Below are 26,985 nucleotides of genomic sequence, written 5' to 3' on the forward strand. Positions count from 1 at the left end.
CCGGATAGTCAGTCCTTGCTACGGGGGGACGGTCCGGATGGGATTTGAACCCGGTCCGGCCGTGTGGACTGGCGCCGTTTATCACATGCACCACCGAGCCGCCCCATTCCTCCACTCAAAAGTTAGTAAAACCCTATATGACGCAATCGAGAAGAAGATAAAAAAAACAGTTAAATAGAAAGATAGAGAAATAGCCAATACAATGTTGAGCGCTATAAGTCAACAACTAGCCTCAATAGGTACGAGTAACCAAAACATTGATCAGTAGATACAGATGGACGAAGGAAGTAACTTGGAACTTATTTGACATGGAGGGAAGAATTTCATGCAAAATCTCAAACTGGCTAAGAACGCTAAACGTGGGTATCGGACAAGTAAACAATATTACAATCATTGTCGGATCATATTTGCTTATTACACATATATTATTATTCAAATTTTACATAATGTAAAACAGTTGACTAAAATATGAATTTAACATTCATATTTTGGCACTATAATCTCTAGAAATCTTAGATCAATTTATGGCATTCATTGAATTTGTTTCCTAACCTCCAGTCAGTCTTGTGTACAGGAGAAATGATTAATACTCGATTATGATAGCGGTCGTGTCGATTAGAAACTTTCACCACTATCACTAAACCACAAGGACGTTCGAATGAATTCGATAGAATTTGGTCCTCATAATACTGTCCGAGTACGAAATACGTAAGCTTAGACCACTCTCGATCTTATGGTCAATAAAACAGTCACCTTATTCTCATATTTTGTCTTGTAAAAATCCACTGTTTTGTTTTATGGAAACAGTACGCGAATTAAAGATAAAAAATCAACTATGGCAAATATTCTATAAAACAATTAATGATAACACATTTATGTGCAATTTAAACGTCTGGATATTACAATATTACTGCAATGCACAACAAGCATTTCAGGAATGTTCCTACGGGCATAATACATCGATTATTTATTCTACACCTAATGAGAAGCAATCAGTCCACGTCCACTTTACGACAATAGCGGTTCGCCAAGCATTATAACCATTCATCAACATTTGGGGAGCTGAAATATGTCAATCAAACGAAATCAGTTCGTTTGATGTTGAGCTACCGCACGGTTTGTCCTGCAATACAGTAAGCAAACGCGTTTGCTGTTTCCCTTGACGTAAAAGAATGTTTACTAAAGGCTTTACTATTGCGCTACTGTTGGTACACATGTGGTTAGGATCCTTAGGAAGTTTGGACTGCATAGTTGAAGAAATGCCCATGAGTCCATTGGTGGAACAAACGATGCGTTCGCTGATGTTGCGCTACTTTCGAAGTGTTCGTGTGCTACTTCTTGGCAGCTATCGTAAGCTTGGTGAACCATCGATCGAATGTAAGGATGAAAGAATGAGCTGAAATTATTATTCTTGGAGTTGGAATTGTTTTGCTGCATCTGTTTTAGTTATTACTTCCAGTGTTCTCATCACTCCGATTACCGTTGCTAATGTTTACTCACGAACTGCAGGATGTACAATCTTTGGAATGTATGCAAACGATAGTGGAAAATGAAACCGAATGCAGCAACAATCGGATCGGAACTGCTACACTTAGCACAAACGATAATGTGTTCATCCTTCCGGAACATGCCGAAGTTGGAGTTGTACTGCTGTTTAGTACAGTGTGTCACTTTACACGTTACTGCCAAGATCTCCATCCACTGCACGAACGCGAGCGCTATGTCCATGGGAATTATCTGATCTTTATACAGCAGCCAATTTATTCCCTCGAGAACCTCCGCACAACTGTTTACTGACTGTGGCGCTATAATTCTATACTGAATCTAGTGATATCTATTGGACCATTATTGGAGGAACCTACAAATGGCATCGTAAGCTTTCTGCAACACATATTGTTGAAAACTCGTTCAAAACTAAGAAATATGCTTTATTTCTGCCCTTTTAGAAGTTGTATTTCTTTAACCCCTTCCATGCAGAGCAGAATGAGCAGCTTTTACCATTTTACATTCGGGAGGATTTTGTGATGCGTCCCACTGCTAGCTTCAAACTAAACCTTTTCAAAGGCATTCCAATACGCAGTACTGTGTTTCCACGAAATCCAACCCTCCTGCCATGGGATAGCCTTCCGGAATCTTTTCGCAGTGTCCACTATGTGCAGCAGTCTGTTCAAGCTTCGAACGGATCTGGTGGGCTCGACGGTATGCTGCTGGGTAACTTGGCAGTGGCAATGAATTTCACTGCCGAAACAATGGATGCATCCGATGGATTGGAATACGGATATCGGCTGAAGAACGAGAGCTATGTAGGATCCCTCGGTGATCTGCTAGAGTACCGGACGGACGTTTCATTTAACATTCGCTTCATGAAGTACTACGATACGCATGCAATCGAGTTCCTGCATCCGATATATTCGGATCAGCTGTGCATCCTGTCCCCAAAATCGTTGGAGATACCTCAGTGGTTGGCCATATTTCTCTGTTTTCATCCCTATGTATGGGCGTCATTTGTAATGATTGGATTCGGCGGAGGCTACTGTTGGTATGTATTGCGCCGCTGGGGACTGCGCAAGGTGCGACGCTATAGGCAACGTTTGCGGAAAGGTGATCGTGCACAATGCTCTGTACTGTCGATCGAGATGTGGCTGGTACTGTTGGGTGCTAGTTCTACCCATTTGCCAGTTCGAATGATCGAACGGTTACTTCTAACAGTGTTTCTCATTGCCAACGTTATTATCTCTGGAACTTTTCAGGTACTTAACTGCTATAGCTATGATATTGCAAATTGCTGATATGTGTATCGATCCTTCCTAGGGGACTCTAACCACAGCATTCAGCACCAAATCTTACTACAAGGATCTCAACACCTTGGCTGCACTTGATCAGTCGGGTCTGCCGATCGCTACGTCCTCCCGTTCACTGCTGGACATATTCGGGAATGCTTCACTTAGCCCGTTGTATGAGTCACTCAAAGGTAAGCTTGAAATACTGAACGAATCCGCTCGTCACCGGGCAGCGTATCAACGGGATGTGTGCTCGATCGAACGTCACTCGGACGTGCATCTGATCATCAACACGGAATACAAACGACCAAACGGACAACCGATGCTGCATGTCGTTGACGAGTGTCCTCGCGTTTATTCGTTGGCCTACATCGTCCGCAAAGGTTGGCCATTTGCACCACTCTTTAATGCCGCCATCTACCGCTTCGTCGAGGCGGGTCTGTGCATGAAATGGTACTACGATACTGAAGATGCACTGATCATGCAGAAACGTATTCAACAGATGATCGAACATCGCGAGGAGCCAGCACTTCGAAAGCTTACCGTCGTTGATATGCAAACATCATTCTACATTATGGCAATGGGAGTATCTATCAGTTTGATAGTTTTCCTGGTTGAAACGTTTGTCGGACGTGGAGAATAAATGTCGGAGGAGATAAATGCGTATACTATTTTAGTTAGTTGCACACACTATGTTAGCAGCACTGTGGAAAAAGATTTTCACTTTGGTTGGCCCTTGATACTTTTGGCTTACATCCGGGTTTTTTTGTAAAACGGAATAAATCCGAACTGAAAATAATCCAGTCCATGTGAATGAATTTCCTTATGTGCCGTGTGTTGACGCTAGTGTTAGTGATAATTGAATGAAATTTTGAATTCTTTGCTGATGACGTTTGAATGCGGGACTAATTTTCTAGCACTGTATCCGGCAAGTTGGAAGGGGTTCCTTGACATATTTATACCACATGCATTTATCCGGGCGTCTATCGATTGATCGTCGTGCAAAAAAGGTTTCCTCGGTTGCGTCGAAAGTGAAGCAGAAATGATTGCAAAAACGAGAAGAAAAAAACAGGAAGCGATCAATGAAGTGAATGGATCATGTAAATTAAATTATATACTCACTTTCATTCGACGAATTCTTAGATAGAATGTAGCAAGGAACACTGCATACCAACACATCAATTAAGGAGAAGTGCGTCAATCGTATCGACATCCGGTTAAAGGGATGTCTTTTCAAGCCTTATCCTGAGGTAAGCATCTTCGGTTGATATTTTAACCATTTATCAACTAACACAGCACCTTCCCCAGTAAGAAGGGAAATAAGTGCTTACGATCATCTTTTCTTTACAACCTTCCGAAACTTTACAGTCAAATCGTTCGGCCACGGTACCGTTGCCGAACGCGTCTGTCTGTTTCCTTATGTCCTTCGGTGTGGTAAAAGGAAAGGAAGAGAAAAAAAAGGTATCCAGCCACCATGTCACGATGTTGTCCATGGTGCCAAAACACTGCTGACAAAATGATGAGACTCCCGGTTTCTGATTACCCTGATTGATGGTACATCACGTGGTGTAAACGTGCGAAACGTGGACGTGACGCGTGGCGTGGAAAACGGTGCGATAAGTACCACACGAACGGGAAGTTGTGAATAACCTTTCTTTCGACATTCGGCAAGTTCCCCTCTTCAGGTACCTAAACTTTTCTTTACCTTTTAATCATCCTTTAAAGTAAAAACCCAACGGTAGGGAAACATCGGGAGAAAAAAATATGCCTTGTGTCGAATTACTTTGTGCAGAAAAGTTAGCAGAAGTAAGCGGAATTGTTGAAAATATTCTGCATTACACAGTTTTTTGCATTTTTGTTTGAGGTCAAGGAACATAAACCCTTTATTGATTATCCTACCAAGTGGAAGGTTCGTAAAATTTTGACCACTTGGATAAATGATGTTTTTATAATATCCTTCTTGATAGACAATAGTAACGACGTGTAGCTAATTACATTTCATTACAAGGGAAGTTGTTAAGGAACCTTCTTACATCTAATGGATAAATCTGTTAGTCTGCTAATCAATCGAGGAAAACCACAGCACACATTCGATAATTTCCGCGTCCGTTCTAGCAAACTGGAAACCATCGTAAATTACCCGGAACTGACGAATCTTCCGTGTGTTCCGGTACCGGTGGTCGCTCGTAACGTGCGCGATAATATATCGAAGTTGTAGAACAAGGCTATTTCTGGGCGGAATTGTACGGTGCCATTGCCGAGAGTCAATTAAAATGGTATTGATTGAATTTGCACCAAACCATTCCCGGCCATTCCGATTCACTCCTGCACGTCATCCGTCAAACCGCCGTGGTGTGACGTAGTAAGGCTTTCATCCAGGACCATCCCCGAGTGGTTCCTATAAGAATGCTTCTGACAGCTCCAAGTGGTACTTGTGCGTGGCGCCAGGATCTGAATTCAAATATTCCCGTCCGTGCTCTGGCATGGGGCGGCACGGGTATTGGCTAACCTTGCTCTCCCCGTATGCGTCGAGTTATCATCGAACATCCGTACATGGTTGAGTGAAATGTTTTCCTGCTCAAATGTTAGCCCAGCTGTACGGAATGTGTGTAGAATTGCTTCTTTTTTTTTGTTTCTTACGCTTTCCATTTCAGGGCCTAGATAGTATTTGGAGCTAAAATGGTCGCATGAAATATTGACAGAATATGCACATGTTCCGTGCATCTAATTGTGCCCGTTTGTCGTATTCACTAAAGATGATGTCATCGGGTTGGAAGTCACCAACTCATCGAGTGTGTTGGGAACAGGTTGGGCAAATGTTATGCCACTTGTTTTATTTATTTGCACTAGTAAATAATGTTAGTATTCTTTAAAAACATTTTAAAACTTTTATGATTTTGCGTATGTATAAAAAAACCATTCAAATCGCTTTACCTAACATTACGAGCCATCGCACAGCAAATTTGTCAATAAAAGATAAATTCCACTTTTACTACTACATTCTCAATAGGAAGAGCCGTACATGAAATGGGTGAAGAAATCCTGAGCGAATTTTGAAACCCAAATCCCCATGAAGAAAAGTCCGTTCACTTGTTGATTAAAACAGTGCAGGGCAGATACGGTGGTATCAGCAGCCTCCGTTCAGCTTAACCCAAAGCTGGTTTGCAAGTAAGTGTCAACGAGCGGAACGATAAATCTGTTATGCAAATTGCGGTAAGTGAGTAACTGATATCATATTGTTGTAATTTGAATTTCATGGGCACTAGCCATCAGCAACAGTTTCGCACACCAAATGTGTCGGTTGGGAAGGAGAGAAGGGGCAAATGGGGCCGTGAGGGGTGAAAGGACGGCACGAATCTATCGAATCTTCCTAAAAGGACTACCCATTCCAAGGGTGTATCCCCCCCCCCCCCTACCGTGGTGGGAGCGTTTTTCTGCGATTCGTGATGTACAGCAGATGGAACTGGATGCCGGATAAGCAACCAGCACCAGCAGCAGCAGCAACAGCAGCACCATCATGCTCATGTACGGGATGTACTTTTGTGTTTCGCCCTTTTTCTGCTGGTATGTATGCTCGATCTCGGTCCGACGATAGATTCCGGGTTGAAATGAACGCACATAAATTTTCATCACATTTCTTCAATTTCGGATAAACGGTCTGGAAGACGATAACGAAACAGGCAGAAACCGGTCAGGAATGGCCAGAATCGATGGAATCTGCCTTTAGACAATCCCGAAGCCCGAATAGTCGAACCCTGCTCTTGGTCGATGATGTCCTTGCTGTTTTATAGCACATCGAGTCAGACCATCCAAATGGATGGAAATAAGTGTAAGTAGCAAGCAGGAGGGTGTTTGTAGTGGTGATGAATGAAGAAACGGAGTACACGCGGCTGCCACTTGTTGAAATTGTTCTGCAATGATTTTTTTTGTCTCTCTTCCTTTCTTCAACTGTGTCTGTGGGTTGGCTCACAGTTCCGACTGATGTACTATTTCACCCTGTTGCGCTCATCTTAAACTGCTTCACACGAACTGTTTTGGCACGGTGGCGGTGTTGGCAGGCATCCGGTGTCAGGAGGGAAAAGTACTGCGGAATCTTGCAGCAGGATAAGCTGGAGAAGCAGTAACCAAGCAAAAAAAAAGAAGGACGATGTCGTCGGAAGCAAGAGGGTTCTGTGTGTAGCTATCTAGCTCGAGAAATACGAACGCCACACATCCGAAGACATTCTAACGAACTTCCTTCCACTAGCAGTAGCGATATAGTGTGATGATGACGATGATGATGGTCGCTCGGTATATCGTTTCTAGTTCCTAGCCTTTTTCTTTCACACTTTGTTTTATACCCATTTAATTGAGCTCGTGCGAATCAAACAAGGACGCACAAGGGGACGAAGTGAACCTTTCCCATGGAAGCGAAGAAAGGCGAATTATTCGGTAGGACGAGAAGGTGGATTTGGCTTGGGAAATGCAATAAAACGTGCGAAAGAATTGTATGCCGCCCCCGCCCCTGGGTAGATTGTTGCCCCCATTCGCCCGTCCCCAAAACAAGATTCGGGGGGAAAACTGTTGCTGGTAAGCTTTTCCGACCATTGTTCGCTTGTGTGTGAAAGCGGGACAACCAGAGTCGTTCGTCCCGAATGCGTGCGACACGACACTTTCGGTACGGTTCGGTAAATGGTTCGGTTCGGAATGAAACGGATTCTTTGCCAGCATCCGTCCTGGCTGGCAATCGACCATTCGTCGGACGTCTGCTAGCGTGTCTCACAGTACGAGACTGGATCTCGTCCCAGCAGCAGGCCGCGTTTCTCTTTTCCAGTGGTGAGTTTACAGCCAAACAGGGCCCTTGTGTCGTGTACGGCATTAGTCGGCATTTGGCCCACAGGCAATCGGTTCGGTTTATCACTTTGCACCCGTACACTTTCGGGTTTTTGTATCACGCGAAATTAAACTGTGCCTGCGTGCGGAAAATTGTGCTAATGTGTGGAAAAGTGATAAGTCTACGATCCGGTACGGTTTCGTTTTGTTTCGCGGTGCATTTAATCAACATAGAAGAGAAGAGGAACGATGTTTTCTTCACTTGAAATCAAACAAGTTTTGAAGCCTAGCTAAAGTGTTTTTGAGCTAACCATTCGTTTGCCGCGCAGTGTAATGTTTCTCAAAAAAGCTTTTCCGCAGAACAGCATTCCCTGCAAATCCGTCGCGACTACCCACCAAACATTGCGCGTGGAGAAGAGTTATTACATTGCCAACGTTCGGTTCAGCAGTTTTTACGTTTCATTTCAATATCAGTTTTCGTCATCTTGCTACTTGTCCCAACATTTTCCCTTCAACAGTCCTGGTCCTGGCTACCTAATCGAACGTTAACGCAAACGAAGCGAATCTGCAGGGTTCGTTTCGTCCGTATCCCGGTTGGGCCGTCGGAAAATGGTGGGAATCCAAACAGAACCCGAAAACATATAGTTGGTTCTGTTTCGATTCCAGTCGATTTTGCAAGAGTTTTTTTTTCTTCTTTTAACCGTTAACGATTCCGCAGATTGCTGTCGTTTCGTGTAGAATCGTAACCAAACAACAATACACGCACAAAAAACTTTAGTGAGAACACGTGGTGTTGCTGGTGTCCAGTGAAGCAGGCTTCAGGTGGGTACCGTTTCGATAGTGCTACCGTCGCGGACTTCCGTACAAGGAAGTATAACTACAAACCGCGCACGCAGGGAAGGGAAACATTTGACGTGAAAACTCACAGAACCGCAGCCGTCGGGTACTCGAGCGGTACGGTACTGTCGCTAAGCTTGACTTCCAAGATGAAGTGACACTTTTTCCGCAGACTTCCGGTTCATTTGCGATCCCTCCCGTAGACCCACAACGAAACCGAATCATGTAAGTAACGCTAACGCTGTGCTGAGTGTAACGAGTGATAAAAGCTGCGTAAGCTGCGGGCTGCCAAGTTCCTAATCCTGCTGTGAAGTAAACTGTTCCTTAAGCGCAAACCTCACAACGGTCGTTCGAGGTATTGTTTTTTTTGGTTTTTTGCTCAATAGTTGTTTTTGCTCGTTGTCGTTATTTCCACTACCTTAAGTCAATCCAACCGTTTGTATCCAATTAAAACTCACCCGAAAGCTCGCGTCTGTCCAGTTGCCTAGCAACGAAGGCGACGCTTTTCCTTTCACAAGCTTACAGAGCAGAGAAGCCAAACAAATATTGTGTGTACCATCCCGTGTGTAGCGTGTACAAGCGAAAGATATCGGTGGTGTGTCTATTTATATTTCTGCTGAACTTGAAATACCGGGAAAATAATGCGACAGCACAAAAAAATAAAATCCTTACTCGTGCTAGCACCAGCAGAAGGATGACCAAGCGTCTCCTTCGCTTGGCTCCAAGCAGAGCCACGTGCGAGGCAGCTTTATACGGTGGGACAATATTTTTCACCTTCATCGCAGGATCGTTCAATCCATCCCTTCCCGCACAAACGCTGCATTGCAAATGGCTTCCGGTAGTGTTTCATGTTTGTCGTTTTGCTTTCCTTTGCCGCGATTTTTTTTTCTTGTTGGTCTCTCTTTTTTTCTCCTACGCACCTGACTTTGTGCTTTTGAGAAACGGTACGAAAAAAACACCATGAAAACTTGCTAAAAATCGAGCTCTTTCACAGTCGGTTAGCAGGGACCCGTTTACAGGTCGTTATCATCGCTGATTGTTGCTATAAAAGCGGTCGTTGCAGATGAAACGCACCAGCAGAAGGGAGAACCCGGTGCAACCGGAAGGAAGCAAAGACTTGAGGGTAGCAGAAACAGCAAATCACGTCGACAATCGAGAAAGCGTGAGTGCTACACACACACACACAAGTAAAATGTATGTTGATTCGTAAAGCGGCTCGAATGCGGCACTTTCCATTTACCGCCGGTTATTGAGCTTGGTGTAGCTTAACGGTTATTCTTTATTGAACCTGATCGTTCCACCGAATGCTCGATTTCCTTTCCGTTCAATCAAAGGGCAAGAAACAAGCACAATTACGATGTACGGAGGGATGCAGGAGCTTGACAGCTGTGGTACAAGGGTCAAGCAGAAGTATCCAAATGTAGCCGTGCGATCACAATCTGGTGACGGTAGAGCAACTTTTCACATTAAAATTTCATCATATTTTGCCGGCCTCTAGTCTGCGTTGCGGGGAAAACTTTCTTTGTATCTCAATTAATCCATGGTGGAAACAACAAAACAGAAACCCCCGCCAAACCATAGCACACAGCCGTGGTTTTGCTACGGAAAACATCACCGACGGAAACTAGTCGGATTGATTCCGGGAACCAATTGGGAACCGACAGCCTAGAAAGCTGTTTGTCTTTTAGAGCCTTTTTCAAACCTTTCACCAATGTGTTTTTCCACACCCGTAAAGCATACCTGTAACACACGGTTATACAGAAACAGTAAGGTTAAAAATGTTAATATTTACCATAAAACTAAACCCATGTAACCTATGAACCTTTCAAAAGGATGTTTTAATCTACAACATTTATTCTTTTTTTGTGAAAAACAAAACTGAAACGTATAAAGTAAATATGGGTAAAAAAGAGTATAGAAATAGGAAGAGCTTCAGCATTTGCTTTAAGCTTTGATCAACCATTTTATACGTAATCTAAATGAAGACTTATAATTAATTTGCTGTTGAAATTATACTCTTCGACAATGGCTTCTATCATTTGGGACAATTTCTTGTTTTATTCATTAAATTTAACATTGTTTAATAATCTATACATTAGAAGATGCTGTATGCTTAGAGCGAAAATTGTGGGAATGGTAATGTAAAAAATATGGAAATGTAAGTACAAAAAGTAATACTTTTGCTGACAATGTTCATAAAAAATTTGAATTTCTGTTAAAAAGAAAAAAATGTTAATTTAAACGTCTAACTCTTAAAACAGAAAAAAATATCTTAAAAATTACGAGAAAAAAAATGTTTAAAACATATTTACAATGTACTTTTTCTTAAACAAATGAATCCATGTGTGAAACTTAACATTGACTAATGGTAATAACAAGAAAAAAACAAATCAGATTTATGAATAAGTATCTAAAACCGAGAAAAAAAGGAATTACGGACGAAAAAATGGCAAATTAAAATGAAGAATAAATAAACCAAGCTCAACTAAATTTTTAAATTTACTTTTTTTTCAATATAAATTTTAAATTTTATTTCAAATTTACTCTTAGTCTGTCCACGGAAATCGTGTGTAATGTAAAATATTACATACCTCAGAGCTGTGGTAAAATATTGAAGCAAATGGATCGTTCGACTTCAAGAGCAATGGTTATGCAAATTTTAAATAAAACACGCATGTCTTCAAAACTTTTGAATTGATCCCACACACGATTTGTGTCCGATGCACGATTGTTGCATATTTCACAATGCTTCAAGGTTCAATGTTGCGCAAAACCACTGAAAAACAAATTACTTTTCCACTGCATGATGAGATTCATCTAACGGTGGCGCAATGGTATGCACTTTCCTTGACATTGTGCTTGACGTCATTTTCTTTCATTTTGCGTGTAAAGCACAGTACCTTCGTTAAAAATAAACTCGTTTTAAAAGCATAAGAAAATTTTAAAAAAGGTAAAACTGACCAAGATGCTTCACCAAGATTCCTAACAATAAAAAACACACACAACGTGCCTCCCATCATGTTTTTTTCCATTTGACTAAGCGAAACAATCCACCGGTCAAAAACCGTTGACCATGTTCCGTCTACAGATGCTACCATTTCATTCTAAGCGAATTAGGAACCTACAAAAAAACAATACAAACGAATTTGCTTCTACTTTCTTGTGCGGTGTGATAGAAAATCGTATGGATGGTAGAACATTGGCCGTACCCTGGTTGTTGAAGCAGCATCGAAAGTGATGTGCATGCTCCAGCAACAGCTCTGGCTGGAAAGACAACACAAATCACCAAACACCTCCCGCAGTTGAGGCTGAAAACTAAAAAAACGAGGGAAAGGAAGATTTTCAAAATCGTCCCAAAACAGGTTCTTCATCCTGTCGGCGTTTTGGGGAGCTCGTTATGTTTTGTGTTCTCGTTGGGGCTCTTTCGATCAGGAGCTTTTGCACTCTGTTCATTCTCGTGTGGCAGTAATGGTCATCACATTTGTAGATGGGATTTTGTTTTTTGTAAAACATCATCTTCTTTAGCTCACAAAGTAAATTTAACTAATATTGCAGGTTTTTTTTAAATTACTTGTCGGAAACATACACTTTATAGCAGGAAGGTTGATCAAGAAAATTTAATGCGATCCTGTAGTTACTTAATGTATATAGCTCGACATTACAACAAAACATCCGTAGCACACTGTAGCTCCACAAAGTTTCGGTTGTCCATGCAATAGAACCAACTGATGAAAGTCATTCTATGGAAGAATGGAGAAGCGAAGAAAGATGCTGTGGAATGAATCTCGTGCGAGGCGTTTAAAGAAGCCACCAGCAACATTGGCATCAGCCAGCATGTATGCATATACCTGTTGAGCAGCGTTGCCCCGTGTTGTACCAACAAGGATTATAACCGTCAAACGTGTGTGAAGTTTAGGAGGGCTGACCGGTCTTCATATACGATTGCTGAACAACCGAAGAACACCCGAAAAAGCACGGTCAGAGGATGAGAATGCATGCTGCTTCAAGCACTAATGCCAGTTGAGGATGAGTTGAGATAAGTGTAGCATTTTGGTGGCTTGGGCAAGAACTCGTATCTCGTGTCGTTGGGAGGTTGGTGCGTCCATGTAACAAAGCTTTATCGTATGCGTGTGCGCTCGCGTGTTCTGTTAGAAGCTTTGAAGAGTGACAGAGAGCTAGAACGCGAAACGGAAACATAACGAGAGTCATCTTTGAAGGTGCCTGCAATAGAACTGGTGGGGAATAGTGACAAAGATAACAGCGGCGTACCCGAGGGAGAAATGTGTTGTTAGTTTTCCTTTGCGTTCCGCACGGCAAGCATCGGTACGCCAGTTCCTATCGGTTAGTGGCCGGTCGTTTGATCGATGCGATCGACGAGCCTGGTACGTTTGATTGTGTCAGTAAATTTTTAAATCATAACGACGCTACCAACGATGCGTTAGCGTGCTTTCTACAACAACCTACCGATTGTGTGCATAAGTATACAGTGAAGTTCTTTGTGCTGCAGATGTAGCTAACACAGTGCCATTTTAAGAAAATTTGCGATCATCTTTTGGGCCAAAGAACGGGTGTGTTTCAGTGCTGTGAATGATTGATATGCTTTGACGCCAACACGCGCATCTCTGTTGATCGGTTGTGTATACGTTGTACGTGTAAGGTGAAGAAGCTGGAATTTCACACTCGTTTCCTCTATTCCAAGCAGGTAATATAATGTGCGAAAGAAATGTAATCTGTTTACGTGCTGAAGGTCACTGCTTGATGACATTTCATTCATAACGATCTTGAAGTTCACTAAACCATGAACAGCGCATTGGACAACACATTCGTTCACACTGATGTGCTAAAACTTGTAATGTAGAACTCAACCCTTGTGTCGGCATTTTCTGTGGATCTACAGTAGAAGCACTGTTTGAAATCTCCTTGAATATGTTTGTTTGAAATATGTTACATTCAATAGTTTTTTAAATAGTTTAAATAAATATTACACGTACAAATAGTCGCTCCGTTTGATCGCTTCATTGACTTCATCTGCTACAACAGTGTTGTTTTCTTTTGCAAACACCCATTATAGCACCAAATTGAATACATTTAACGATTGTTTGATTTATGGTGATTTGGGGATTGTTATTTTTTTCTAACTTGAAGCATTTGATTTACTGTGTACTTTGACCAATTATTAACTACCATGCTCGTCGTTACTGGATGCTAAGACACGATCGTCATTTGAAGTCGAACGTGACGAATCGAAATTGACACATCTGAAGCTACCTCACATTTGTTTTATTTGTTCTGTATTCTTTCCTTTTTCTTCTCAGTTGAAGATTTGGTTTAAAAAGAAAACGATCAACAAGACAATATAGGCCCTTGGAAACGTAAAAAAACCAGTCAGTTTCCGTGAACCGTACGGCTTAATTGTCAGAAATGAGGAAGTTGGCAAAATATAATCAAGCTAACACACAGACGGACACCGATCGCCGTGAAGCAATTCGCGACCACATTTAGCGACTCACAAACGTCCAACAATCTAATAACTACATTTCACCTCACTTAGCCTGCACTAAGATCGGCCAAACAAGCCGGTGACATTCATTGACCACGGTCGAGTGATTAGCACGTGACGACCCGTCGAGTTCCATTTTGGTCACAGCACACCGGGCAGTGGCCGGCCCAGTGATGGCGCAGTACGGCGCAGTTACCTTTCGTCTGTTCCCTGTCGTGAACTACCGGCGGTACAAACGGGTTGAGCAGGCGCTCAATCATCTTTTACCACGCATAGTTCAGATCTATCGCATAGTAGATAGGAATCTTGCCATTCCGCCCCACACTGGTCCGACCGCAAACAGGGGTCTGTACGTTTTACGAGCTCGGCTTAAGCACCGGCACCTGTCACAATCATCATCGAATCGAATCATCTCGCATAGGTGGCCACACTAGAATGCGTTGTATGCAACGCAACGAACGGTCCACTGGAACGGTTGGTGAGGCCGAGAGACCAGAGTCATTTACACTCCACAGTTTAGGCCAGTAATCGGTGCATCGCGTACCATCCGGAATCGTAGTGCAAAAAATTGTGCTGAATTGTGTGCATCACGACCTACGCAATGGTTTAGCATGAATTGAAGAGAGCGTGATAGTGAACTTGAACGTGGAACCGTGCATTGTTGCTGATGGCATTGGAAGTTCTAATTTGGAACGTGTGTACTTCAGCTGCTCCAGCACTTGGGTTTTTTTTGTAGTGAGGGTGTGAGCACGTGTAAATAGATACACAGTATATTAATGAGGACGCTGTTTGGAAGCTGCAGAATGAGTAGGAATTTCTTTGGCATTGCACGAACTAGGAAAATACATACCAGGTTTTAGTAAATTCGGTCGAGGTAGTATAGAATGTTGAACTACCGTTATTGTGATTATGAAAACCACATTGCTACAATGATGCACGAAAGTCTAGTTTCTAGTTCTCTAGTTTCTAGACAATGATTGATATTGTTTCGGGACATGTTTAGGAAGATTTTAGTTGTGTTCCTGAAGCTACATTTACTCAAAGCTCCCGTCAGACGGTAAACTACGTATAATTACTTGGTGTACCACCATAAACAACCATCTCATCATATTTTTTCCTAAAACTTCCCTTGGTTGGATCTTGGGCCAAAAATTGTTTCTGTATAGAATTTTTCTATGTTGTGCATACTACAAAGTTTATTTTCAAAGTATCTTTCTGTTGCGCTTTGTGACCATCGAGTTAATTTGGCCAACAGGTCAGCTTTTGCTGTACTTGTGGCACTGTAAATGTGGCCACGCGTTCTCTCGTGTTTTGTCGCGTGTTGTAGTTCCTTTTAATTGTACCGTTCAATGTAAATTTTTGTTGTTAATTAAGACTTGCGCAATTACGGTAGCGGTTCTTTATCCAGTGGCTCATAATGATCAATGTAACGATCATTTTATCAAATGTACCCATCATCACATTGCTAGACTGGATATCGAATTATTGTGCATGTGGATCACATATACATACTATCTTTCACTTGCGATTAATTAAAATTATGTCCTACGACACATTAAAAATCATTACCAAACAACTCATCTAACAAATTTTATTACTAATAGGTGTCCCATAAGATTGTGCCCCTCCATTGTTTTTGGTGCACTGAAGATCATTAAAACATTGACAGTCAACATGAACTATATTCTTAGCGCACGAAAATCTTCTTGTTGTGCGAAAAATGATCAGAACCAAACTTGATCCCTTATGTGCGAATGGAATACTGAAGAGCTGGTATAACAACAAGCTATATAAAGTAGTTCATTTTCGTATAATCATAAAGAAAAATTTACCTCGTTTTCAAAAGAAAACTATATTTTCTTATAGTATTATAGAATAGTAGTGTAGTTTAGTATAAAATGATTTAATTAACGTAATAAAATATTACTTATATCCTTACAGGTTAACAATACATACTTATTAATGAAGTAACAACACTTCATATATTGATTTGTTGTAAACAAATCATTATATCCTTTCGCATTAAGCACAATATTGCAGAATTGAGTTAATATTCTGTTAAACATAGTGGAAAATGCAGTTTATTGTTATATTTAATTACTTTGGTTAAAAAAGTATAAATTGTGTGATCAAAAGGAGATTTCTGTTCCGACACAAGATGGCCCATTTTTTCAAACTACTAGTGACTGTTGAAAATAACTAAAAACAATTTAATGCTATAATTGATGAACTGATGTGTGAAGAATTGAAAATTTTGCAACAATGAATTTAAAATTATTCTACAATGCAACAAATCACAATTCTTCACACAATTGTAGTATTCTTGAAATGAAATATATTCCACAATAATTAAAAATAATATTTATTATCTATTACACCAAAAAAGTTGTAAAGTTCTTACAATATAATTTATTTACATAAATCGAATCGACATCTAAAAACTATTAAAAAACGTAAAATGGAACTAAAAACATTTCCATTGCTCTTGTCAGCTGTAAGAACTTCCCTTGTTCTTGTCTAAATCATCTGCAAGTAATTGAAATGATTGTCGAAAAAAAAGCTTATCTGTACATTAGCTTATAATTTATTGGAGCATTTCTTGTCGCAATAGTTCGACCAGCATCCCCAGAAACGATATTATAATTCAGCGTGGCATAACCGTTTCGTGGCAGCGGAAATAAAAACGTCACCTTGGGAAATCATGAAATATGAGACGGGATACTTTTCAATTGTCGTAAGACAGTACGGTCGGCTGTCGTTCGCAACCGTGCCGTAACCATCCTAATCACCATTAGATCCTTCCACAATCGTTGCGTACAGCGTGAGGGGTCCTTCTGAAACTTCCCTTCAACGTCATCATTCGTTTTCCACAGTTCTTTTCCCAACCATCCTGGGAGCGGTGGATGCTTCCAGCATCGTCAGACCAGTCGTTCCTGCCTTCCGAAACGTTCGCCAAGCGTCTTGGGCGGCATTTTACTTTAATCTTGCCAACAGCAACCCAGTTTCCGCAGGAACCGACCCATGCCAGTAGCAGTCGGTCTTTGATCCCACCTCGCCCGTTTCGCTTTCTCGCATCCTTTTCCTTGCCCGCACCGTACACACCGTCTGTCCCACTGCCGCTTGCATCGGCACGTTCCGCAGTGGCAAAAGAAAGTAATCCGCTTTTCATTTCAATCTCTACTTTCCTGTTCCGCTTTTTGGCGATGGGCGCCCAACCACCGACGAACGACCCAACCTGGACCATCGATGTAAATGCGGGTACGACAACTGACAACGTCCGTCACTTACGGCCCCTTCATCCCGCTTCTACGCGCCGCATGGGCATGTCTGGCATGCCTTGTTTTGGGAACATGCTCACTTCTGCCTGCTGCCCGCTCTCTTCAGCCACTGGTGTTGAGTAAGCTGAAATGCAAGCAACGGTCTCGGAGGGAAACGGTCAGGGACCCAACAGTAGCAGCAGCAGCACCGGCCACAATCACTGCTCCTCTCCGAAACCACCGCCGCCCGGTTCCTGGGCATCGTTGAAGGCAAACGTGATAAGATGGCGCGGCTCGCGGAAACTGGTGCTCGTCATCGTCGCCATCGCACTCCTGCTCGACAATATGCTGCTGACCGTCGTTGGTAAGTGTAGGTGCTAAACATTGCGGGAAAACAATGGCCACAGAAACCGGGGACTAATTACATATGGAAACAATTTAAAATCAGGAACTTCTACCAGTTTGTGGGAATTGAATAAAGAAAGACTACAAATAATTATGTGCCTTATGCTAACCTCAGTAAAACCTAACAGTTACTTGTTAAAATGTTTGGCACATTTTTTTAAATATTCTATTTCTGAGACAGTTCTTGCACAATGTGATTTTTGATGTTTGTGAGTTTGAATATTAACTGCTCCAGTAGTGAAATTAACTGCATTAATTTATGATCACTCGCTGTAAGTAAGTGATGGCATCACAGTCCTTTTTCCCATTAATTTCACATACAATGAGTGACGTTCGGACACCGTAGCTAAAAGCATGTCAATGCAATAATGTCCCATCCATTTCAGCTGAATCGCTAAATCAATAATGCTATTCTAAGCCTTAAAAAACATCGAAAGCACGTCACTGTAACATCCAGCACGCGGTACTTGTTCGTATACACATACCTTTCTATTTGTTGTGAAGAAAAGCTTTTGGTTAATTACACATCAGCTGCGGGAAAAGAAAAAGGTGTGCAGGAATGAATGTACAGTAAGTAGTACGCACGGTTCCGACGTTGTAAAATGATTTTCACTCCATCATCGGCACAGAAGCTTCACACCATTTTTCTTACACAGCAAAGGCACACCAGGCAAAAAACGCCATTTTTAGCTAATAGACTAATAAGGTAGCCACGACAACGCCAATAAGGAACGATGAATCATTTACCCTTCTCAGGTCCTTCAGGCCGTACCATTACCCTTCTCCGTACCCTCTTCTTGCCGATCGAAGGAGAAGGAAAATTACAATCTTCCCGATGCACGCCACTGCTGATGAATGCTATTTTCATCACAACCACTGCGGCTGTGAGGCCACCTTCTACACGCCGGCAGAAGGCATTGGTTCAGTGAATTTGAAACAAGCAAAGCTTAAGAAATCGTTTTCCTCCCGATGGCTGCAAAGTGAAATCATTTCCTTCGCACAGGATTACCAATTGCTCTGTTGAGCAGGGTTGAGTTCGGGCAGCGAATACAACAATCTTCCTATCCTCACACTACGACTTTGCTATTTGCCCATTCCTTCCATTTTCATTTCCACCATTCGTGGATTGCTACCCGAAAACGCGTCAAAAAGGCAGCATAATAGAATGAAAATTGTTTCTTTAAAGCAGCTTCATTGCCACTTACTCGGCAGCAGATCCTAATCATTCTGGCAGGGACGTGTCTATTACTTAAGCGAGTGCCGCTTTTCTTGCTTCGCTTCCAACCGTACGGAAATGGAACGGAAAATGGTCCCACCGGAATTGCTGGCAGTGCCGGAAGCGAATCACAATCCGGCGACGACTGTAAGAATCGTTACGTCTTTAGACCTTTCCCCTTTTTCTTACCGTACGATCTTTCTTTGGTTGTGTCTTTATGGTACTTTCATGCTCATCTGTTGCATTCGATTGCGTTCGTTTCGCTTAGATCCAGCTGGATTATGAACGCTGGGAAAATGTTTCGCAATAACTATCAAAGAGATGAACCTTTAATTTATGCTGATAAGATTGCCGTTTTATCGACAGCGAATTGGTACAACATGCTTATTGAATGTAAAGGATTATTATAATATAGCTTGAATATGAAATGTATCATTTACAAGAAAAAGTAAATGATCGGCGGCGATCCCACTTTAGAGAATCGCTTAAACGAATATGAAATACGCGACAGATGATACCGAAACACTAAATAGATTAGCGAATCGTCAAAAATTTATATAGAAACGCGTGCCATTGATATGGAATGTCAAATAGGCGGACTGTTTACATATGGGAGGTTTGAAGAGTTTAGATCTCTCGTCTTGGCTTAACGAATTTTAAAGGTCATGCGTGTCATTTCTGGCGTACTAAACTTATTTTTACCCCGTATTTGGATCCTCAGTCCTTGCTACGGGAGTACTGAGAACACAGCCGCCCGGATAAGAGTTGATATATAAAATGATTATTTAATGAAATTTTAAACAAATGCTATACAAAATAGCAACTTACAATTATAACTTTGTGTTGGAAATTTTAAAAATTAACAGCTCAACGAACAAAAACACAACAATTGTCGTATGAATCTGACGTTCTATATCTATGGAATGCGATCCTAAATTAATTTTTGCTGATTTGCTAACGTATTTGGTGTTTCGATATCAGCTGCTGCGTATTTCATTCGCGTTTCCCACTATGTGTAATGTATATTATAACTTTATTGATAAACGCTCCATGAGTTATGACAAAGTGGTCATAAACTTTACAATTTTGTCAAATAACTTACCTTGTACCAAACAAGACTCCAAAGAAAATATGTTCCGCAATACTAATGTTCAAGAAAGCAAAAACTACAGTGAACAAGTAGATGTTGATAAATAAAAAGCACCACCTTACGAGTGCTCAAGTGCTCGAATACATTCCATACATTCACCCTGTCTGAACAATGCAGTGAGCAGTGAACGAAAAGCTATCAAAATGTATAACAAATGGAGAAACTATTTTGTTCATTCAAAGAGCAAGTGTTTTTTTTTATTTAAAGCGGTAAGGGTAAATGGTTGAAGGATCGTTTCATACTTTGTAAGTACCACAGCAACAAGAAAGGCAAAGAATGAACGGATTCTTTCCTTGAGAGATTCCCGTACCATTGTTCTGACTGCAACTTGTTGCATTTTATGGCACACGACTCTCGCACCACAGTGGAGTAGAAAAAGAAAACATAATTTCCTATTTGTTCTCTTTGCTTAGTGTACAAGTGGCACATGGTTTCGCCATGGTAAGTGGTGCATAGGAATCCAGCTGCAACTGGTTCCATTCATTCATTTGTGCAATTAATAAAGAGAACTTTGCCGTTCTATATGAGCATTCACACACATAATTAAGTTTTTGTAATATTTTCTAATTGCAGCCCGGTGGTCGGCACTGCTCTTAAGTTAATTTAATACTTAATTCAGGCTTTTAATACCAGTGTTGTGTGAAAAAAAACTTCTCCTCAGTATATAAACGATAGAATGTTTGTTTGAATAAGGTTGATTTGACCTATTTTCAATTGCGGTATTGCCGGCAGTAAGCATTTTTGAATGTTTTCTGTTATTATGATTTTTTCCGCGTCTAATTCCCAACTCCTCAACAACAATTTATCTTTATCTTATACCAGTAAAAATAGAAAAAATAGTTATAAAATTTAAAAAATGGGAGTTGAGAGAAATGCTATTGAATCTTTTACAATTTAGCAAATTCAAACCAGCATTTATTTTTTACTTTAGTCAAATACCGGGCGTCTCCAGCTGCATAATTATAGTAATATACGCTATTGGGTGGAGTGCGTGCGTATATCGAGATGCTGTTGAAACATATCAAATCGATCTATGTACAAGTATTTTTCTATTTTATGTGTGTCTTTATATGTATGTAAATTACTTTGGAGTTGAGTGCATTTAATTTTATCAGTGGCGAATAAAAATATTTGCCTCATAAATTTCAATCAGTCAATGTCTTGGAACTTAAAAACATCGTAATAATGACTTTTAGTCTTTTAGTTTAAACAATAAATTGGAAAAATCTCAATGCTTCGGGGATCAAACAGAACAACAGCTATAACTTTTTCGGTTGGATGTCTCTGGAAGATTAATAAGATAAGGACTGTTAAGTAAATTGTATTTATATGTGAACAAATTACCTATAAAAAGTCCATCAATACGACGTTATATTTGTAATAATTATGTTAATGTTCGTAACACACCTATCGCCACAGTAATGGTAATAATAAAACGCGTGTTTTAAAGGGCAATTTTAAAGCAATAACAGTTTGCTGGAACACTGAAGAGCATATTTATAATCTCCAAAAAGGTTTAAGAAGCTCGTTGATTCAATAACATTTTCTCCAGCACGATATTACTATCCCAGTTGAGGATAATGAGGAATAGGCCCATAAGCGATTAATCCTCTGCTGTAACGGATGTAACGATAGAAAAGGGTAGTATCGTACCACATCCAGATACACCCAGCAAATGTTATGGTTTTAGAGACACGAGATGCCTCACAGCATCATTATTACAATCCTTTTGGCTGCGTAACACATTTGCTATTCGCATTGCGGCCATCGATCTGCCGTGCATCGGGAGTCGTATCGGGAGAGTCGTATTTCAGGTGGCTAGTAGATTCATCTCCGATTGGGAAAAGTGTTTTACTACCACCCATCCATGTGGCCCGAGTCTACTTGAAATCGTCAGCTTTTTGGAAAACGGCTAGGCCGGGTTTCTTTTATGTGAAGGTTATTTATTTACCCGTCCCAAACCACACTTCACATGAAGTTCCTGGAAAAGGGCGAATGGGAATGTAGTGTACCGAACATCCACCATCGGATTGTACGAGGATTATATTAAACGGCATTATTTTGTGTGGATATTATGCGTAAATGTTCAAGTGGTGCAATGTTATCGATTGAACACTCTGTAAAAAGTACGGATAAGGGTGTGTGTAATACCTGTTTGTCGTTGTCGTAACATTTGCGGTCAGTGGAACATGATTGTGCTGGTGTATGAGTTTTACGAATTCAAAACTTCCGCTGAAATTCGTCATCCTTCATAAAATGAAGGATCAACGAAAATAAAAGCAATCTCTGGTCTTGACACACGGCACCACCTGGTCCCGTAAACCGGTTGCGGATGTGATCGATTCGAAATACTATAAATCATTTGGATGGGTTTCTCTAGTGTTGTGTGCACTTTTGTCTGTCACCACCAGAGTAGGCCAAGTGGTTCAATCTTTGATAGAGTATCACGTTCTATCACTTGTGACCGATAGTCCCAGCGGGACACGAAAAAAAAAAATACAAACTACACAACCGACTGATACTATTTCACATTTGATACGCATTCTTGTTGATGAAACAGTGACATATGAATAATGTGCTTCGATTAGTATAGTGTAAAGTATTATATTTAAAATTTAAAACTGTTTCTATTCTTCAAAGTAGCAACATTTAGAATTATCTATACTTTTTGTAAAAACATTACAACACACTCACCGTTACAAAACAATGGCTACAAGTGCACAGCCGTCGGAGCATTCGATGTTGCCAGTAATGTAACGGGGTATGTATGGTGGTTAACCACCCAACACGAACAGACACACGCATGCCATACATACACGTCCCGCTCACTGACGTGCTGTAGCCAAGACCAGACGAAAGGAACATAATTTTCCGATTAGCAGCCATTACGAATCGGTCGGCAAAAAATGACAATGAATCACGCTCACCGCCCATTTCCTTCCATCCTTTGTTGCACCTTGTCTCGTTCCGATCATCCATATTCAACAGTTGACGGGTAAAGTAAAGTTGGGCTCAAACGGCGTTTTCCCGCCGTTGCACGGAAATGGTTAGATGCGAACGAAAAGTCAACGAGCTGGAAATTCGGTTTACTTTAGGTGGCCAGTCACAAACGCTTCCTGTGTGTACGTCCTTACCGGTTCTGTTCTGTGGATCCATTAAAAATGTGTGGATCAAGTGGAGTGTATCTTCGTGTATATCGCCGGAATGGAATGGAGGCGCCTGGTTGTGTTGCGGATTGAAAGCTGCACTTCAAGTGAGAAAGGAAAAATAAGGCAAGGCGTGAAAAATCGTTGCTTGAGTGGATTAGATCTGATAATGAGGGTGCCTATTTCTCACATTAGAATTGGTGATGTGAGCTGATCCCAGCATCATGAACACAGGTCGTCCTGTGTTATTGTTCAACATATCACTTCGATGGAGGAAACTGTTACGAAAGACGCGCAATACCCCTATCGACAAAGTGTTCATCGATGGATGAATTTTTTGAAAAGGGGGTGAAAATTTTGCTCGAATCACCCTAAAATGAGAGTGTGTGCGTGGCTCGCTGTATCGCGATAGAGTTCGGCGTGTGTCGAATGAATGTTCAAAAAGGTCGTAGTAGGCTAAAAATCTGTTTTTCTGTTTTCGCTCGGTCGCTGTACATTTTCATACGGGAATAGTTCGTGAATTGTGGATTGCGTCAGTTCGTGGACTGTGTATTCGTTTGTGGAATAGTGTTTGCCAAGTTATTCCAGTTCTAGTTCTAAAAGGATGTTCCTGTGACGGCACTGGTAAGTTGTTCCGCCAGCGTGATAACCTGTTGGAGCAGACTTCGGCTGAATACGACGATGCAGAGGCAGGACAAACTGTTTCAAGACATTTGAAAAGCGACGCGTGGGGACATATGGCCACAGTTAACAGTTAACCTCATATCTAGAGGTTTTTGTGTACACAAATTCAGGAAGCAGGAAGGATTCAAGTGCCGTAGTGTGAAATACTCCGTCAACAGAGAAAAACGCGTGTTTTCTAACAACTGTGCCCACGCGTCCCTTTGGCCTACTGCTTCAAAGGTAGGCTACCCTCTACAATCAATGCCATGGCGTCTAACGCGGTCGGTTGAACATTCTGCATCCTCTTCCTCTTACAGCTGACTCATACTTCTTGTTGGTCGCCCTCGAATACGGCGTATGAATTGACGGCCACATCTTTTTCGCATCATTTGAAAGGAACAAATTATTGGACATGCTCGTGATTATCCAGTTCTATGATGCACCTGCCAATGGAAGTGAAAGACAAGCCAACCTTAGTATTGGTTGTTTTTGCTGCTGATCGGTTCTAAATCGGTTTGTATCGCAGCTAACGATTCTCGAAGAAGTGTCAGTGTCCTAATCTTTCTTGTTTTCATTTCCCAACCAACAGGATACTGGAAACCGCTGCTGTTAGTGCTCTGCATTGGATTTTTTCTTCGCTTTGCTCACAGTGCGTGACCTTGGTTTGTTGTGGCAATCTATCAGTCAATTAACAGTCCCTTCAGGTAAGTATTGTCCATTCTTATGGACGATTGTTGTATTGCTTTACGTATGTATATCTAATGAAGCATACTTTTTCAGGCAAAACAAGTTCGATCCACCATATACATCTGATTTCCATAAGAATTACGCCTCGAATTCGAAGGAGACAATGTTCTATCGCCACCTAGCGCCTCTACAAATCGCGACTGATACGCCTTGCCGTTGAACATCCGTCCAAGATAACATAATGCGATCAGGTCGAATCATAAATTAATTCAAGTAAGTAATATGTTATACTGTTAGTAAATTGTAGAGTAATTAATTAATAATCTTGTTTTTTCTCGTATCATGTACAGGAGTCTCCATTCGATACGAGATTATTATTGGTTGGAACCTTATTTTTCGCCGTTTGTTATACGTAAGTATGTCTAAATAAAACGTTTGTTAATACTTAACTAACATACGTATTTTTATCTCTTCCATATCGGTCTTAGATTCCATTTGCAGATACAAAATGGAGTGAAAGATGCAAAAAATCGCGTGTTAATGCGGTCAAAATGAAATCGAGATCGCACACGATACCAAACTCAAAGGCACGATGGAGTTTGTTTCGAAACGCGCTGAAAGGTCCATTGAAAATTTTCCCCTGGACCGATTTGATTGATACAGGATATGAATATCTTCGAAACTTGATCTTGGAAGGGGGAAAATGTCCACGTTTATGATTTGTTTACGCTGCACCGATCGAAATTGGCCGCGTGATTATGAAAAACGGTAACAAATCGTGGGCGGAATAATATGGACCAGGATTAGAAACCCCTGGCTAAGCTGGCGCAGAGTACGAGCGTTGAAAGTTGTATGCTGCCTAAGTGGAAGCTGGATTTCTTTGGGTATGGTCTTTCTAAACTGTTCAAACTATGTGGATGATGGGAATAGAAAAAAATTGGTGCGAAGCGTAAGATGAAGGATATTTTTATGGGTTTAAATCAGCACATTAAAGGATTAATTGTTACCTTTTTACGCTTGTCATAAAATCAGGAAAAATAAAAAAATAATATTATATTTGTTAAAAACAAAAAATGTTTTCATTGCACCGTTGGAAATCAACGGTGCGGAAAGAACGATTGAAAATGAACATTACAGCGTTAAAATGAACCTTACGAAAAGGCGCTCATGAAATCATGAATCTCACGCACACACTCTCAAAAAACGGCTTCACAAGATCTGCTGTGAAGCTTTTGTGAAGCCGCTTGTGAAGCCGTGAATTTTACTCGAAATTCACTCTCAGGCGAGCAGTTTGTCGATAGGGACCGTTGCTCTTTCTAGCATAAACAACCCTACTTTAACATTATGTGGTTTTGCGTAGTGTACCGAAACTCACGCGTATCACGGAATGCAATAGGAGAAAAGGGACGAGATAAAAGGAGTGCCCACACAAACACACACCTTGCCAACCCCTCCGAGGGTTGTCTTTTCGGCCAGATTTGCTACGTGCTTCGTCAGAATCATATGTACAAGATTGTGTGGGTCTTTCGTACCCTTGGCGAGAACTAGAAGCAACAGACAACGCCATTAGCCGTAAGCCGTACGAAATGATGCCAGCTAGTGCTGCCAGGCACGAGCGCACATTGTTTCCCAGCGCTTCGCCAATGGAAAAGCTATGTCTTTTGGGTGCTTTATAATGTCTTAATCACCATATAACTCCTAGGAATGTGATAATATTTCCCATTGTACTTTTTATCGTGCTGAAAGCATACGTATGTTTCATGCCTGCACGCTTTGGATAGGCGAGACAAAGACGACCGTCCTGTGACTAATCGTGGTGTATCTGTCAACGTCAACCAATGCAATAGTACCTTTGAGTCGGGTATGAAACGAACATTGGTTTGTAATGCGGGCATTATCATCTTCTTTCCCATCTGTGCCTTTGAGGCGGATAAGACGAAACTCCTGTTTGGTGACTACAAACAGGCAATGTCCTTACCAGAACTTTACAATCGGCTTGGACGCTGGGGAAGAATATTCATTTTACAAACTATTAATGACATGTTCCGGGGCAGGTTTTGGATATCATTTAATTAATAATTTCATAAATTTGTCCTCCATGCATGATCAACGATAATAATCAGCTCGATTTATAAATAAAACTTGCTGTGTTTATCAAAGTTTCCTACATTATTCCAAACATTTAGATATAACAGTTATAATGATTTTTAATAAATAATTTAAACCTCAATAATATAACCTTACCCACCGTGGCATTATGTGTAAAAAAATCAAGCAAAATGCTTCACCGCTTCATTCTTTGCGGTTACGGTGGTTCTTACTTACAATCATGATTTGCACCACGATTCGTTTGCTTTTGTGCTTTACTTTTGGAACAAAGTAAATAAAGCGTACGGTACACCTTTCGTCGTGTACTCCACAATGTACTATATTTCTTAGTTCGGGTGTAAGCTCTTTCTCTCGATTTGGCGGACTGTTTGTGGGATGACTTGCCATTGCAAAGACCCACCGTTTTTTTGTGTGCTGTTCCAG

At 41.1% G+C, this 26,985-nt stretch overlaps 2 protein-coding genes and 1 long non-coding RNA gene across 10 annotated transcripts in view; all 3 read left to right on the top strand.

Annotated features, from left to right (window-relative positions):
• The first annotated feature begins 348 nt into the window (after window positions 1-348).
• LOC125763203 (uncharacterized) lies at window positions 349-4,849 on the top strand. The gene is made up of 2 exons (XM_049426062.1): window positions 349-2,750; window positions 2,812-4,849. The coding sequence occupies exons 1-2, from the start codon at window positions 2,025-2,027 to the stop codon at window positions 3,421-3,423; spliced, it is 1,338 nt and encodes a 445-aa protein (XP_049282019.1). The 5' UTR covers window positions 349-2,024; the 3' UTR covers window positions 3,424-4,849.
• Window positions 4,850-7,358: 2,509 nt separating this feature from the next.
• The window catches only part of LOC125763197 (synaptic vesicular amine transporter), a 32,121-nt gene continuing 12,494 nt past the window's right edge, over window positions 7,359-26,985 (top strand). The window contains exons 1-3 of one of the 5 annotated variants that reach the window (XM_049426050.1): window positions 7,359-7,595; window positions 8,311-8,654; window positions 17,314-17,550. In XM_049426050.1, the coding sequence (XP_049282007.1) occupies window positions 17,337-17,550 (214 nt within the window). In that variant the 5' untranslated portion in view covers window positions 7,359-7,595; window positions 8,311-8,654; window positions 17,314-17,336. Of the gene's footprint in view, window positions 7,596-7,616; window positions 7,785-8,310; window positions 8,655-12,242; window positions 13,132-13,527; window positions 14,275-17,313; window positions 17,551-26,985 lie in introns of those variants that run through there. The other 4 variants (XM_049426054.1, XM_049426052.1, XM_049426051.1 and 1 more) reach the window with 4 other exon arrangements.
• LOC125763221 (uncharacterized) lies at window positions 23,403-25,759 on the top strand. Of its 4 annotated transcripts, XR_007418325.1 has the most exons (4): window positions 23,403-24,279; window positions 24,356-24,726; window positions 24,804-24,865; window positions 24,942-25,759. It is a non-coding gene; the product is annotated as an uncharacterized LOC125763221 (long non-coding RNA). The 4 variants fall into 4 exon arrangements; XR_007418323.1 differs by having other exon boundaries at window positions 24,804-25,759; XR_007418322.1 differs by having other exon boundaries at window positions 24,356-24,470; window positions 24,547-25,759.

The sequence above is a fragment of the Anopheles funestus genome, chromosome 2RL (assembly GCF_943734845.2).
Source record: "Anopheles funestus chromosome 2RL, idAnoFuneDA-416_04, whole genome shotgun sequence".
Classification (NCBI taxonomy): Eukaryota; Metazoa; Arthropoda; class Insecta; order Diptera; family Culicidae; genus Anopheles; species Anopheles funestus.